This window comes from Lampetra fluviatilis, chromosome 33 (genome assembly GCF_964198595.1).
Source record: "Lampetra fluviatilis chromosome 33, kcLamFluv1.1, whole genome shotgun sequence".
Taxonomy (NCBI): domain Eukaryota; kingdom Metazoa; phylum Chordata; class Hyperoartia; order Petromyzontiformes; family Petromyzontidae; genus Lampetra; species Lampetra fluviatilis.
Genome location: NC_136307.1, coordinates 5616391 through 5632944, shown reverse-complemented (window position 1 = coordinate 5632944; position 16554 = coordinate 5616391). Strand labels below are relative to the sequence as shown.

Below are 16554 nucleotides of genomic sequence, written 5' to 3'. Positions count from 1 at the left end.
CGTGTGCGCTCGTCTCAAACGAAAAAGTTATTTTTTTCAAAAGTTCTGCAAAATATCAGGACGTCCAGTCCTCAGGGCTGTTGCCGCAAACCCATCAAACTCACTTAAATGTTAACCCGGTGCACTTGACGGCGGTGAAACAGAACCTCGTGTGTTCGCTCTTCAATTTACTACGCGTAGTAAATGACTGCTACCCATAGTGCTTCACGGGGGGCGGTGGGTGAGGAACGGTGGCGCAGCGGTGATGCTTTGAAGCTCGCCGCTTGAGTTTGATTCCAGGCCATGGCTAACATCAGTGGCGAGTGATACCTGAAACCGGGGCCGAAGCACCCCCCCCTCCCCTCCCCTCCCCACCGCGCCCCCCCCCCCCCCCATATTTTACCACCCACACTGACCAGCCATATTGCTTTTTGTACAAAGCAGGGCCCCATAATTTAGATGGGAGTTCTCTTTCCAATAACATTTTCTGGCAGCCCGATGCAAGCAGCATGTGTTTAACAAGCCTCACTCTGCTGACGGCTGAAACCGCATTGCATGGTTTGCTTGCTTAAGCAGAAGCTGCCCGATAAATTATTGGCCCGGAAAGCCAATTGGTCGATCGATTAAAACATATTTTATTCATGTGTCCGGAGACACAAAATGGACATCTGTTTGTACATGTTATTAATTCATTTGTGAAGTATGATAAAACAAAACCCCTCTGATCAGTATGGCCTGGGGAAGGCCTTAATCCAGGAATACATTGATTAACGTCTGTAAATTATTAAACTCTCATTATTACTCATTGCCAGCTGACTTATAATCACAGTGCACACGCTGGTTTCAGCGTTGATTGATAAACAAAAATCTAAACAAATTTTAAATGTAAACTCCAAAACGGGATTGCGTGAGGAAGGAACATCATCGCCGACCTCGAATGACCTCGCCGTCGGTATTGTCCATCTTTAGCCTTGCCGCTGCGTTGAAATGGGATTTCCACGTCTCGACTCGTTCCTCATCATCGTAGGACGCACCGCGTCGCAAGGTTACATATTGAAAGCGGTGGCGAGAAATACAACGGTTTTGTTCCATCTCGATCGGCGGGTTAAAACAATATCTGGGCCTTTTCTTTTGTTTAATCCCTCCCCCCACCTCCACGCATTTAGCATGAAGGGAAATCGTGCGATCTCTATGCGTTGTGCCGTGTGTTTTTGTGCGATTGTGTTCCTGGGTGGGGGGGGGGGACGCGTGAGGTGGAGGCGGTCAGCTGTTCAACAAAAGCCGCGGGTTCACATCTCGAGGTACGACGATCAGCTGCAATACAAGGTCATAGCCAATAGCCCTTTTTTCAATCCACTGCTGGTTGAGGGCATCACCACGTTGTGTCTGTCGGTCAGTCGTGAGGGTGGTTTGGACCGTACCCCATCGTATTGGTTGCCACGGTGGCGAGATGTTAACTACCTCACCTGGTATACGGGAGGTTGTGGGTTCGATCCTGACCCTGAAACCTGTAAATTTGGAGTATGGATCTCTGTCCTTGTGGTTGCGTGGATTTTTCTCCGGGTCCTCCGGTTTTTCCCTCCACATTTAGAAACGTGCCTTTAGAGTATTTGGCTGTTATAAGTTTCCATACGATAAGACTTATCCTTCAGTTATCATGAATGCCCAGGTCGCTTCTGAAAAAGAGCGATATAGCTTAGTGCGCCTTACCTGGTAAAATAAAAATAATCGTTTTAAGTTTAGTTGGTCAGTGTGGGCAGGTGAAAGTAGGGCGTGGTGCCAGTTCAGATATGTCATTGACACTGATGTCTGATGTTAGCTGTAGCCGGGTGTAGCCTGTAAAGGGGAAGTTAAGGTGCGTGGGTCACCTGCGCAGGACGGTAGTTCACCGAGACCCTGCATTGGAGCCGCACTCAGAGGGTAGCGACCAAGCGGAAGACTTAAAACCGGATGGTGGTTATGATTAAACTTTAAGAATGGGCCCAGAAGGACATCTCAACCTTGCATCGAGGTGAGGTAGTGGTAATTGTGACAATCGAAAAGTCGACCTTGAAGATCAGTTTTTGACTTTGCAACTGGGCAAAGGAAGGAATAAAACGATGGCACAACACTGCAACATCCTTTTGCCATGACGATCTCTTGACCCAAACACTTGCCTTCGCAGCCCTTTTGTCAATCTACTGCTGGATGAGGGCTTCCCCCCCCATCACGTGGTCCATTTAACAATACTTCACGCCGGTCATCGTGGCTCGATGAAGGTGGGGAGGCATAGTTGTTGGTGCATAGTACAGCACAACAATGGCTTCTGCTGCATTGACTTCTGCTGCATTGACTTCTGCTGACAGCGCGGCCCTTGACCTTAACACCCCGACTGATTTGCCACGTGGCTGCGCACGTGGATAATTCCCCGTCGTTCTTATTTACCCGCACCCCACGCGGCACAGGTTCCGCGGGAGGGAGGATGGTGATCTCGGCACGACTGTCTCGCCGCCACCGCTGCCGCCTCCTCCTCCGCCGTCGCCGCCCCTGCCACTCCGCCGTCCGCCCTTCCTCCCGCCGCCTCGGGCCTTGCTGCTAGGGCCGCCGACACCCCCCCCCCTCTTCTCACGAGCCCCGGGGTCATGGAGGACGTCTTGGCGCCGCTATTGCCGAGCGCGGCGGCGCTCTTCGACCCGACGCCATCGCAATTCTGGTCCGGGACGACGACGGCGGCGGCGCCGAACAGCACGTCGGAGTGCTTCAGCGCGCGCGGCCGCAACTCGGTGCTGCAGGGGACGCCATTCGGCGGCGTCGTCATCGTCCTCGCCATCGACTTCGTCGTGTGGATGGTGAGAGCGGCCGGTGGCGGCGGTGCGACCGGGGGTGGGACCGGTTGGAGCACGGCGAGTAGTAAGCGGCGAGCGGTGCGTTGCGGGAATGCCCATGCGTGTGCGTGATTTTTCGTCCTTGTTTCTTCGGAAAATTACGGGCGGCGGCAGTGGCGGCAAAGGGGTGCGATAGAGCGAGTCGAAATTCATGAAGTCATAAGTACACTTTTCCATGCACCCTACGACGAGATTGTCACAGATGATTTAAATGAGCAATTTCCATGGTTGGCCACGCACGGTATGAAAGGAGTTCTGCATACAAATTATCGCTGTGGTGCAGCGCGCGATTATTTACATGCATTTCGGAAATTCCTCCCCACTGTAAAAAGATTGCATGTTGTTTGGGTTTATATCGCAGCCTCCTGCAACCGCACCTCTAGACGCTGCACATGATCGGTTGGACGTGGGGTAGCGGCAACGGGTGGCAGCAGCGCAATGGTTGGTGTGAGTCGGTGGAAGCGTTGTAAACATACTAACTCGTAAATACAAGTCGAGTTCACCAAAACGGCAGAATGTTGTCCGATAACTAGGACTGTACTGTGTTGCCGTGTCCCTGCTTGCCGTCTTCCATTAACCACACTGACTACTGCGGTGAAGGATGGGTCAGAGTCAGTACCACGTGGAGATGGCTGTGCCGCTGACAGAGATGAGTGGTCACCCCCTTTGTTCATGTGAGCTGTGGAGCGACACTTTGAATTTTCGCACGCGCTGGACAAAATGTAGTTTTTTTTCATGACATATCGACGACTGATCTGGGTCAGAGTCATTCGCTCCACCCTGCTCTGAAAATGTCACACGTTTGTCCTTGAATCCTGGAAGTGTTGCGTTTTCATGATCTCTTTGGTCGAGCGAGTTTTGCAAAGGGCGCGCACACAAACACGAGCAACCGAGAATTATGGCCACGATGTAGCTGGCCGTATAATACAATCCACATGTGCTGTCAAGAGTGTTTGGAAGGCCTAGATTAATTTCCCTTAACTTTGCATTAAACCACTGGGAAAGAAAGAACGAAAGAGAAAAAAACCGACCGACATTATTGCTTCGTTTAGAAAAACACACTTGATGTGCACCGACTAAATCAAATGTCTTTGTCTGGTCACGTTCGCAAAAACACGAGGTTTTTGTGTTTAAGTGCTTGCGAAATTAAAATGGGGAGATGCAGGTGGTCCAGTGGGTGGCTAGTGCCGCTGCGCGATGAACCCGACGACCCGAGTTCAGTTCCGGGTCACGGCTACCGTCAGTGGCGGGTGATATCTGAACCGTCTCCTCGCTCCCTCCCCAGAAACTTCTGGTCCCAATGGGCTATTGCCTGATTATATATAAAGGGGGACATATAATTAGCTGTATTCCCATCCTTCTTAATTTCATACGGTGAGTCGGTGCTCGATTCCCAGCCATGGCTAACGCCGGTGATCTCTGAACCCGTCCTGGGCCCCTTCCGCTTTTATCAATCCACACCGGCCAGCGTGGTGAAGTATGGTCAAAACAACCGCCCCCCCCCCATGGCTGTCATGAAGGCCCTTGTCCAGCAATAGATTGGCAAAGGGACGTGAATTCTATTCCATGTTATTATTATTATAACATGACGATAGATATTATTTTCTACTATGCGTTAAAACCTACATTGTACAGCGTGTATTTCCCAATTTCAATTGTAATTGTTTCCAACAACATGAAAAAAAATAACCCCACGCGCGTATAGATTTCAAATGGGTAAACTCAAACGGACAAAATAAAGCAAAACATCTTATTGCTGGTGCCATACATTTCGACAGTGATTTTTGTAAAATTTCGTTGAAGGTTTTTAATGAAAAACATATGTTTAAAAAAAAATTGCCGTATAATCCGTTGGCTCCGCCGATAGTTTAAATTTCACCCGAATTGCTTTTGAAAAGCGGTAACAAAAACACAAACCCGCCCCGGCACCGGTTTCACCGCGATCCCTGAAACGAGTGGTGTGGCTTTCGTGCGAGGGATTTGCTGCTCGCTGATTTCAAATCCGCGGCGTGTTGCGCTTAGCGCGTTTGATTGTCTGCGGTCTGAGGACCACTTTGAGCTGCCTTGGCGGTACCGTATCTCCTCGGCGGTCTGCGCCTAATTGCCCCGAGTCAAACTGGCGGCTGACAGGCCGGTCCCCTCCTTGGGGGGTGCAATCACCGTGAGCTTAATTAAATGAGGGGGCCCCCACCACCACCAATCCCCACCCGCTGACCCTGCCCCGCTCCCTCTATAACGAGCGCCCACCCGGTTTAACGTACTCGTGGCTGCAAGCAGCTGGGAGACGTGACGAACGCTACGAACGTGTGCGGCTTCACTCGGTTCACCCCCCGCCGCTGTCGGTCTCGATCTCGCACTCGCTCACTCTCCGGCACTCTGTCCTCAATAATATTGCCACCAGTCCTGGTTCCCTCAGGATAGTTCTCTCCTTGAGGTGGACATCCTGGGAAATTTAAAATCCTACTTTGTTGCCAAGTTGCGTAACAGTACACCACTCATATTCTTGGTTCTTTCGGTAAAGTCACGTAGAAGGGAAATAATGAAAATAAAACATTAAATGAAATGAAAAAGAATATGATACCCTGCAGTCACGAAAGCTTTAAATCTAAAAAAAAAGTACACCACTCATGCCGTAGTCTTCCCATGATGTGTCATCATTATTTTTATCCTCGGAGGTGGTGACGATGCATCAGTGCAGCTGTGTGTTGTAGGGGAGCGGTCATCGCCGGAATGGTCTTGGGACCAGGTTTTATTTGCTGGCAGTCAGATCAGTCCATCATACTCCCAAGGTAAATAAAATCAGCACCATTTTGCCCAGCATCATTATTGGGCCTATGGAGAGACTGGCCTCTGCCATATTGCCAATTCTGTCGCGGAATTCCTCACCAATTCTCATGGACTCTTTCTCAGGAGGGTCATTTTGCAATTGCGTGCATGTGGGAGGAAACCGGAGTACCCGGAGAAAACCTTAGGCTCATGCGAGGGGATAACACTCATAGCTTCGCAAGGATAGTTTATTTTGGGTAAGGCCCATTGCGCTAAGAAGCCGTTTTTCAACGGCAACCCGGCCACAAAGGCTTGCACGACAGCACGCACAATACATGGGGAGAGAGGGGGGTTAGAGAAGCCGCATCGAGTAAAAGCAGGGACATTTTCTGAGCATAACTAATACATTTATAACCAAAAAAAACAAGCAGAACTATGTACAATGGAAATCCTGTAAACAATCCAAAAATAAACATGCATGACTCTCGTGAGAGGAACTGGGGCATGGCATCTAAAATAGCATTTATAGCAGCAAGGATTGCAATTGCATTTTATAATTGAATGAAGTCTTTGTCACAGGAGGAATTTAAAATATACATTCACAAATAGCTTCACTGGATCTGTTCAAATCCAAAACTTTGCAAAGTTGAATGAAATCTGCAGCCTTAGTCCAGGGAGTGACTGAATCCAATCCGCAAACTGCACCCGTCGCTTTACTGCTTATTCCGGAGCCCCCTCCGCTCAAGCCGACAAAGCCACCCTTTGCCAAGCAGGCTCCAAACCCGAGCACGAACCGGGCTCAGCCCTGCCGTGCTGCCCCCTACAGCAAGTACATGGGAGGCACAGGTTAACAAGCCTCCTCTCATCCCTCCGCGGTCCACTAACTCCCGAGACCCAGAATCTCTACATCAGACGTCGCAACCGGGTACCCGATACCCGATACCCGTACCCTACCCGATACCCGGCTACCCGTACCCGGCCGGGTACGGGTACGGGTAGCCGTTTGCGACCCCGGTGCGGCCGGGTACGGGTACGGGTACCCATTTGCGACCCTGGTGCGGCCGGGTACGGGTAAGGAATCAAAACCCGTTTGCGACCTCTGCTCTACATGGACGTGTTGGCGGTAGAACGGTGCAGCATAGCACACTGGTGCTCAAAACATTCTGACGATGTCGCCGTTGCCCTTGAGTGAGCTGCAGAATCTCCATCAGAAGTTGCCTTGGATTCAGCAGCTGCTTTCCCATTCAAACGTGACATGAGTCATAGCCTTTTGATGCCACCGTCCGCCAATAAATTATTCCTGAAACGAATCGAGGAGCCGTCCGACCAAGTCTATGGCACGAGTCAAATCTGCCTTTGGAACACGGTGCCAATCGTCATCAGGCTGTGTGCGATACAGCAATAGGCTGTGAAAGCTTCGTGTTCAGCTGCTTATAACTTTTGTCTTCCGACTGCTTCGACATCACGAGAACTGATTTTGACGCACCACCCCGAAAGAATCGTGGGAAAATAAAAAAAATTTGCGCAAAAATAGCAATTTTTTTATGCCACGCCATCGGTGTACCGCCAATACATTCATTTGACGGTTAACGCTTTGGACGTGCAAGAGTGCGTCAATGAATCGGTGAAAAACCGATTCCTACTCTCACGATGCAGGCATCGAATCGCGCGGGTTGAGAATGTGTTGGAAATCCCGATTTACCGAAATGTCTGCACAAATAAAGAGCTCGTTTGACGTGCGTTAACGCCAATGTGCATATGGTAGGCTCGTGTTACACGTTCGCCAACGGGGTGGACGCAGTTATACAAATGCGACAAAATGACGATAAAAACGAGACGGTGGACAGTGTCATCGTTTGTTATTATTCATACTGCGCCTAGCGTGCAGCGTATCTCTCGCCAGAACAAAAGGGGTAATTGAGATAATTACAAAGTAAATAAATTATTACAGGTTGCATAACAATGCTTTAATACAAGACGGACCAAAATACGATTTCTCCTAAACAATACAGACCTAATATGATTCTCAAACACCACAGCATATGTAGACCAACGTGGTTCCTAACCATTCTGGACCCGCGAACCGCTTGTCAACCCTCAACCTATGTTCTACTCTAAAAGATCTGTACAATGTTACGAAGTCAATTAACTTTCTTTTCGATTTAAAGCTTTCGTGACCGCTGTCTCCCCGACAGACCTGGTCTTCACCTGAGGACGGCTGATTGCGTTGTGGCCGAAACATCGTGAGAATTATTTTATTATGTTTAATGTTATTATTTTATTATTTCCATTCTACGTGACTTTACCGAAAGAACCAAGAAGATAACTTTCTTTTCATTGGCGCTCATAAATTGTAAAAAGTTGTGCAATGGCCATACAAAAAAATAAAGTTGCTTTGTGGGAATCGTAGCATCCGCTGCGGTGCTACGGACCACTTCCCATGGCCTCGCAGGCCACCAGTGGTCCTAAGAGGGTCCACAATGCACTTCTTCAGGAAATGCTGGTGGTTCTTGCTTATGCGCAGAGTTCGTGTCCTTTTTGTATATTTTTGCGTCTCGTAAGAAACTCCAGTGTGCCGCGGACAAAGGGGTTGGGAGCCGCTGCTGTAAATAACGTACACAACAGAGGAGAACAAATCAAAGTGGGAAGCGGCACTGAGCTTGAGATGAATTCGATCGAATCGGAACTGTGAATTGTGACAATCGAATCGAGGTCGGGGTGCGTCGCTACCGCCTCCTCCGAACTACTGCTCATCGCCGCCACCAGCACCGCAGCGGGCAGGCACCGCCGTTGTTATTCTCACACCCCCCCCCCCCCCCCCGCTGCGCTCGTTGGCAGTGAAAAGTCCGCCCTGAGCGCCGAGTATCCTGGATCAGCAGTGTGGCCGCTTCCTGGACCTCCGCAGCGCCGTAATTACCCGGCGCAGGTGGGACAATCGCGCGTGGCGGCAGCGGTGGCAGCGGCGGCGTGTGGAGTGTGGAGTGTGGAGTGTGGCGCTGCTATTCCTGTGACCCGCGGGGTACTGCTGCTCCCGCTCTTCCCTACAGGCGCTGCTCCTCCTCTTCTCGGTGCTAAGGAAAGTGGCGTGGGACTATGGGCGGCTGGCTCTCCTCAACGATAATGACAGGTGAGCGAGGAGCGATAATGACAGGTGAGAGAGGAGCGCGCAGCTGGGCTCTTGACGGATTTCGGATTGACGGGGGAATTATGCGAGCGAGGGGAGGTCGCTGGGTTACTGTGGGTTTTGGGGGGGGGGTTGGAAGGGGGGGCATGCGCGACGCAAGCAGGATGCAGGGGTAGGTGGGGGGGGCGTGCTTCAGTGGATTGCGAATTGGTTAAAAATCACGCTCGCGGTCTTACTTTTTTGTTGTGTGTGCTTTTTTTTGGGTGCCATTTCTTGATGTGTTTATTCATTTTTGATTTCGCTTGGTGTAATGGGTTTTCATTTTGCTTTGGTAGTGGCTGTATATGGCATTTGGTCCTCCTATATAATTACTGTACAGCCCATTATGGGATGCTTTTGGCGTGAGTGACGCGATATAAAATGAAACTGTTATTAGGCCTAGAATTAAGAATAGGATCTAACGTGTGATGAGTCGCTAACGATATTTATGGGAGTCTTCTCATCTGGAGGGGTTTGGGTGCGTCGGAATCAGCCGCGTTACAGTGGTATAACATCAAATTGCATTTATAAATAGAAAGTAAAAAATATCACATATGCTTGACTACCGACATTGCCATCTCAAATATGAATATTTAATAGATGTTGCTTTTGCGCTTGTTTGCTGTGAGATTAGTTTGGTTTAAGTCGCAAACTGTATCAATTGTTTACGCGCATCACAATGGTTGGTGGCACAGCGGTTCGTGCATTGCACCGTGAACCCGGCTGCCCGAGTTCGATTCCCGGCCACGGCCCACAAAAGTGGCGAGTGACATTTGAACTGGTCCCAGTACGCCCCACGCCACCCGCCCCTCTCCTCCGGCCCACACTGACCAGCGTGGGGTGAAGCATGGTGAAGATGCCCTCATGACTGACGCAACCCCGGGGGGGGAGGCCTTTAGGCAACAGCGAATTGACCACGTACTGAAAAATAATAATAATATTATTGCAAGCTGTGGGATAAACAGCAAGTTAAGCAGTAACGTGTGCGCTTGTCTGCCTTTGTTAACTCAACGGGTATATTAAATCGATGTCTACATGTTGGAGTAGTATTGGTTTTTTTTCTTTCACCATGGGAGTTGTAATGGATTTGTGCGCAGTATTTGTACATGCCACACAAAGCGAGGTCGGACCACGCCGTGTGTCCTCGCGCAGTAGTCGCGCAGCATGCACGGTTTTTTAAGATATTAACTCGAGCAGCCGGCAGTAAGCTGCTGCCTAGCTTCCAGTAACGTGTGTAACACAAAGCTTCCTGCATCCTGCCTCTTGTTACCACTAGAATTGTTAATCTATTCCCCATCTTCCAACAAATATTATTATAATAATAATCTACTATCGATAGCAAAAGTCACGGAACCGATTGTCAAATCCAGTGACAATGTGTTACTGTAAACCGCACAGCGCTGTTTCACTGCGATTGATCAGCGGCTGCCAATCGCTGGGCATCAGAGGCGCAGGGCTTGTCGGCCAATGCGTGGCGCGTTCCAACAGACACACAGACGTGCACTCGTGGGGCTGGACTTGTACTTCTATCGTTGGGCAGAGCGCTACGAGTGGCAAACCACATATATCCATAAAAAAACTTTGCTGTAGTATTTGATTATCGATAACGCAAACAAATGAAAACAAGGGACCCGAGTCGCCATTGCACGCCATCATTAAATCACCGTCAGTGTTCGTCTCTGCTCCGTTTTTATTTTATTGCGTTTGCCATCTGCAGAGCGCATGAAGAAACTGTATACGGCTCGACTCGGCTCGTGCGTCCAAGAAAAACCCACATGGGCCTACGAGAGACTCGGAGAGCTCCAGAGTATGTTTAGTCTAATGTTTTTAAGGGGGAGAGATTTGTGGGTTTGGACGCGGCCTGCATAATAAATACTCGCCGGCTGAGGCCTGCCAAGCGCCCGCGCGCGGCGTCTGCCCGGCAAAAACGCGCGAGCGGAGGTCGCTGTTCCGTCTTGTCGGTAGATGTCCTCTCAAATGCGTTCCTTCCATTGGCTGCGAGATTTTAACTACCTCGCCTAGTATACAGGAGGTCGTGGGTTCGATCCCAATCCTAACGCCTGTATATTTGGAGCTTGCATGGTCTCCCCGTGGTCGCGTGGATTTTTCTTCGGGCCCTTAGGTATAGCCCTGTGAGCCATTCGGCTCTTGAATCGGGTGCAACCGCAACAAACAAAAAAACAAAAACATGAACAAGAAAACATCTTAAAGTGACTATGTGCAAACAGAAAAACCAAGAAAAGACAGCAAAATATTGCAGAAAAAGCACCGTACACCAACACTGTGTGCAAAAATCCCAGTGGGATGCAAGTCAATGCGTTTTAGAGTATATGGCTGCTTTGAATTTCCACGTGATAAGTCACTTCATTGGGTTGTCATATGTGGCCTGGTTGCTTCTGAAAAATAGCCATATAGCTTTGGGCCTTACCTGCTGAAATTTAAATAGTTTAGTTACAAGCAACAGCTGCTCTTGCCTTACCGAAATGAAACATTAAAAGTCTCCTGATGACAAAATTTGTATTCGACAGCCTTCCTGATTAGTCCCTGAGCGAGCGATGTAAATTCCACATTCCTATGACGTGGACAAGAATAAATCATTAGTAGCAATAACTACAACTACAGCTGCTGACTTCGCCGTGCAAAATTATGCAACCTGACCGATCGGCACAGACTTTACCAAACCCAGTGGCATGGCGATGATAATGATGATGATTGTGGTGGTAAAAGTGGTGATGATGAAGACAGTGGTGGTAGTGATGGTTGGTGGTTGTATTGATTATGAGATGGTGGTGATAGAGTTGATGATCATGATTGTGAAATATGTGGTGGTAGTAGTGATCGAAATTATGATGATGGTGAATGTGATGGTTATAATTGTGATGTTGATGATGGTGATAATAAATATGACAAATCATGGTCGGGCTTAGTTTGCGAATCGCAACAAATATATTAGATTTTTTCATGGTGAGGACATTCAAAGCTCGTGTAGATAAGTAACTTTCGTAGCGACGTTTTACCATGCCCTCGTCATAACCACAGCCGTAAATTCTGTTACGCAATCATCGCTACTGTCGGGGTTTTATTTTCTTTAAATGTTCTTGGGTTCAGAACGTTTATTTTCGGTGCAGCTCGGCATATTACTTTTGGCAAGTAAGTATTCGCGATCGGGGCTTACGCGGAGTTTCGGAGAAAACAGATGCGTGCAGACCGGGTTTCGAGTATGCGGTGTATTGCAGAGCGGTCGCAAGCTGGCGGAGGTGGGGACAGGGGTGGCACGATCCAGAAATCTGACTGTAAAGTTACGGACGCACCACAACGCACAACTGCACGCTCGGGGGCAACGTGTGCACGCCAATCGTGCTCGTACGCGGCATTTTGAAGAAAATGTTTAATGTGAAAGCATTTCATAAACCTATTTCACTCAGAAACTATGGAGATCTGGGCACTGGTACTGGCAGGCTGTGTTTGGTAATATTGGTAGCGATTGATTTCGGGGGGGTTTTGTAGTTTTTTTGTGTGAAAACATTCAGTGGTCCTCAAGACAGATTTTCAGACAGACGAACATAACGGCGATACATCCCGGGCATAGCAATAAGTATCCAGTCGGCTCCCGTAAAACAAAAAAAAGTCCTTACAAGCTTGCTGGGAATGACGCCATCATTTAGCTTCTGTGGAAAGTTTTAATTTCGTGCCACGAAGCACACCAACGTTTGTTTACGGGGAGTCATTGAAGTGGTTTCCCCGAGAGCGCAGACCGTGGTGAGCGGTTGACCCGGTTTTGTGAAGGTGATTTCCAAGTGTTGTCGAAGCCAGCCTGGCGAGCAGGATGGGTGACATCGTGCGTGCGTGGTTGAATGGCGCCGCGCACCGATGCGATGTGCGCATTTGCCACCGTGGCACCAGCAGCGTTGGTACCGGCGGCGGTGGCAGCAACGCATTAAAACTGTTGCCAAATGTAACAATGGAGGGACTCCCAATTGGGCTCTCAACACATGGCTATCGTTTAGTTTGGCGATTCAATAGACCCGGAGTGAGCTGAAAGGGCGAGCACTCTACTTTGTCTAAAAGTTTCCAAATTATTTTTTTTTGCGCGCGAGTTCGGTGCCAATGTGTGTCATATACCCTCTTCCACCCGACGCAGCCAAGAAAATAAAGTTGTCGTTTGAGCAAATACGTATTTTTATTGCTTTGGCACGCCGGTATGTTGAGCAAACCGCACGTTTAACAAATATTGCTCTTGGATTGCTCTTGAACATAGCGGTGTGCGGAAGCTATAAAAAGTGTCGCTTTTGTTCTCGTTACAACTTTATGCGGCTGTCGGGCGGCGGAAAGTGTCCAACAAACTTCTTGGCATTGAACACACGTGGCAACCTAACTCAAAAAAATACATTTGTAATCGTAACGTTGGTTGCAAAAGCCTGCGTGTTAGTACAGTTTTCTTGCGAATAAAATGTCCTGTTTCTCAGGGGCTTTCTGTTTGTAGAATAAAAACAAACCATTATTATGTCCTTTATTTACTCCCAGGCTGCTCTGTGGTATGTCTCACTAAGTCTCGGGATGCTACATCGGGATGTTTGGAAGAATCCATCAATGAATGAGCATTTGTTTTCATGCGCCAGGAACGATGAGTACTTGGAGAAAAGCCGATGGCGCAGATTGGGTCGATTCAAGAATCCGCTGCTGTTACTGCCAACATCTCCTCGTCAACATGGGCACCCAACATTGGGCGTTGTTACGCTGCTCTCGACGACGCAAGCTCCTTACGGGAGTTGCTTCGGCCACGCGACAGAACGCCGATAGCACAATCGGACATAATTGTAAGAAGGGAAGGAAGAAAAAAAAAACCTGCAAAAATAATTGGTAGAAAAATTGGGGGGGTGCGGGGATAATTGCCGGCTGTTTGCCACGGACAGCGGTGGGGGTTTCCAGAGGGCCGGTGTTTGTTTGCACCGCGACAAATGCGCAAGCTGACCTGCGACCCCCCAACCCGTTGTGTGTGTTCCCGCTAAGCAGGCCGTCCCCAGAGCGGCGCGTGATTGATGGCGACCGAGGCCCTAATGGATGGGCCGAGTCACTTTCGTGTGGAAGGAAAAATAAAGAGCGGGCGCCCCCGTGGGGGTCTCCCGACTCGAGCCACCTCCGGGGTCGGAGAGACGGCCTCTGATCGCGACCCGCGGTGGGGGAGGAGGGGGGGGGGGGCCACCACCCAAATTTTCTGGCCCCTTCCGGACACATCCCCGCGGCCGTTATAATAACAACAATAATTCCATAATTGGGCTATCGGCTGGTGGTAAATGTTGATTTTGAACAGCGCGCACGACAGAAAGCGGTGCGGGATTTTGTCAGCGGTGGTTTTTGTCTCGGCTTGAGAGAGCGCCTTTGCCTCGTCTGTCTTTACAACTTTGCGTAATCAGGGTTGATGGAGGAAACTTGGCATGTCACATGGACTGTCCACGCACGCTTAGCTCTCTCAGGTTGCTCGACACTTTATATTCTAGGTGGAGGCTATCGACTTACTTTAAACGCTTGCGGTGAGGGCAACTTTTTATTTATTCAAAACAATCGTTTTTAAAGATTATAATTAAATCGGGTGGATACACTCGGAGCCGGTGCGGTAACATTTTTGTTGATGACTTTGCCCTGCACTGAAAACGTAAAATTAAATCTATACGGAGCTTTGGCTTTATTTTTGCTGCAGAAAAGAAAAACGGTCTTGCAGAAAAAACGAGCAGCACATGATAATTACACAGCTGCGTTAATTTTACGGTTTACTTAAAGCAGTTTCGGATTCCCACCCTAGTTACGGTTTCGCTTAACTGGCATGTTGGCAGCAGTTGAAAGGAGCTGATCTTTTTTGCATATTTTAAAATGAGCAGGTGTTTTTTTAGTTTTTTAATACCCTTTATTCTAGTCGTCATAACTTGTTCATTATTTGTACGGTCCCCCCCCCCCCCCCCCAATTGCACAAAATTTTTATTCCTCCAGAAGTCCGAATTGATTTTCGTCGAACAATTTTACATCGACTCTCTGCTCGCGCAAATGCAAGAAGTGTTGGAAACTTTCCACTGTGCTCATTTCTGCTTCTTCCTTCTGCGTGTCCACCGTAAAAGCCTTGCTTCTAGTTCTGTAAACCGCGTACAGTTTTGGGCACCTTTGTTGTTGGTTGACATGTGGCGCGTGAGTGTAAAAAAAGCATAAATTTTTTATACTCCTCCGTATTCTCACGTGGAAGAAGACCCGACGTAAATGAAATTGCCGTTATTTAATCTGCAGAGTTCCAACCATAAACATACATTTCTGACGGTTTGTTGTGCGTCCGACCGCAAATACTTGCCGATTTAAACCAAAGCGCAAAAAAAAAAAGCCATAAAAAATGTTTATTTAGACCACATGACTTGGGACGCGTTTGTTTAGCTTGGGAGATGTACGCATGCGCCGCACCTTCCAGCCGATTGTGCCTCTAATTTAACGGGCTCAGCACCGACGTGTGTCCGTCGGTGATTTGTGCATGTTGGTGACGCCGCCTCGCCCGCGATTTAATGCCGCGCAGGACGGCCACAACCACAACAGCCACAACCGCCACAACAGCCACAACCGCCACAACGGCCACAACCGCCACAACGGCCACAACCGCCACAACCGCTACAACGGCCACAATCACCACGACGGCCACGACAGCCACGACGGCTACAACGGCCACAACGCCACAATGGCCACAACGGCCACAACGGCCACAACGGCCACAACCACAACGGCCATGGTGGCCATGACGGCGAAGTGGGCGACTTGACGAGGAGCGCTTGTGTGTGGACCCTCTCCGAGTGTCTCGATGTGCCCCTTTGTGGAACGCCCTGTTCGGGGCGGGGGCGGGGGGGAGAGGCTCTGCTGGGAATCTTATCGGACATCAAGGGTGGAAACCGAAATTGCCGCATTTCCTTCGGAGCAATTTCAGACTTAAGAAATGTCCTTCTGGGATCGTCAAGAATGTCTGTTATTTGTATCACGCGACGGTTTCAAGACGCTCGCAAAGCGGTACGTTGAGAAAGCGCCGCTGCGTTGGTTTTTTGTTGTTGTTGTCTTGAGACGGAATTGCCCGTCACGGCAAAACTACGGGTTTTTGCGTAATGAAGATCATTAGCCCGCGACGACTTGGACCGTCTTCCCACCGCTCTGTTCCTCTGGGGCCCGTTGCTGTGTGCTCATCAATTAGGCATGAGGTCTTCTTTGAAAAAAGTCTTTAAAAAAAAATTTTGACGGAGGATTAGGCTGGCACCCCGAGATGTCCTGCGTGGGAGGCGCGGCATGAATTGTAAACGACAATGATGATGAAGAACCCGTCGCTATTCATCACGCGTCCTGGGCCTCGGCGAAGGCTCGCGGGATTCGAAAAATGCGCGGACGCACAAACGGAAGCGGGCAGAGCTGCTCATGGTGTGCGCTATGGTCGCGACGTGAGCGTGTTCTGGCGGCAATTCATGGGCAAGAAAAGAAGGTACCAGGGGAAGCTGACGCGATGGAAACTGGAGCACGGAAGACAGAAAAGAGGACGACCTCGGAGTAGACGTGAAGACGCGGTAGACAGAGACTCGGCACGGTGGGATCTTAACGACCACAGCAGAGAGGGCAGCGACAGATCTGACGAGGTGGCGGTAACTCGCGTGGCCAGCACGTGTGTTAATGCATCGTGCTGCCTCGTGATGACGCCGACGACATTGATCCACGTTTGTTTATTGTGTGAGACCACGTGCTTTCTTTTTAGTTCTAACGATGTTATTTATACAT

General features: G+C 49.3%; 1 protein-coding gene across 3 annotated transcripts in view; it reads left to right on the top strand.

Annotated features, from left to right (window-relative positions):
* The window catches only part of LOC144943970 (mechanosensitive cation channel TMEM63B-like), a 92970-nt gene that overhangs the window by 18609 nt on the left and 57807 nt on the right, over positions 1-16554 (top strand). For 2 of the 3 annotated variants that reach the window (XM_078871886.1, XM_078871887.1), the window contains 2 exons: positions 2424-2807; positions 8657-8736. In XM_078871886.1, the coding sequence (XP_078728012.1) occupies positions 2601-2807; positions 8657-8736 (287 nt within the window). In that variant the 5' untranslated portion in view covers positions 2424-2600. Of the gene's footprint in view, positions 1-1058; positions 1281-2423; positions 2808-8656; positions 8737-16554 lie in introns of those variants that run through there. The other variant, XM_078871888.1, reaches the window with a different exon arrangement.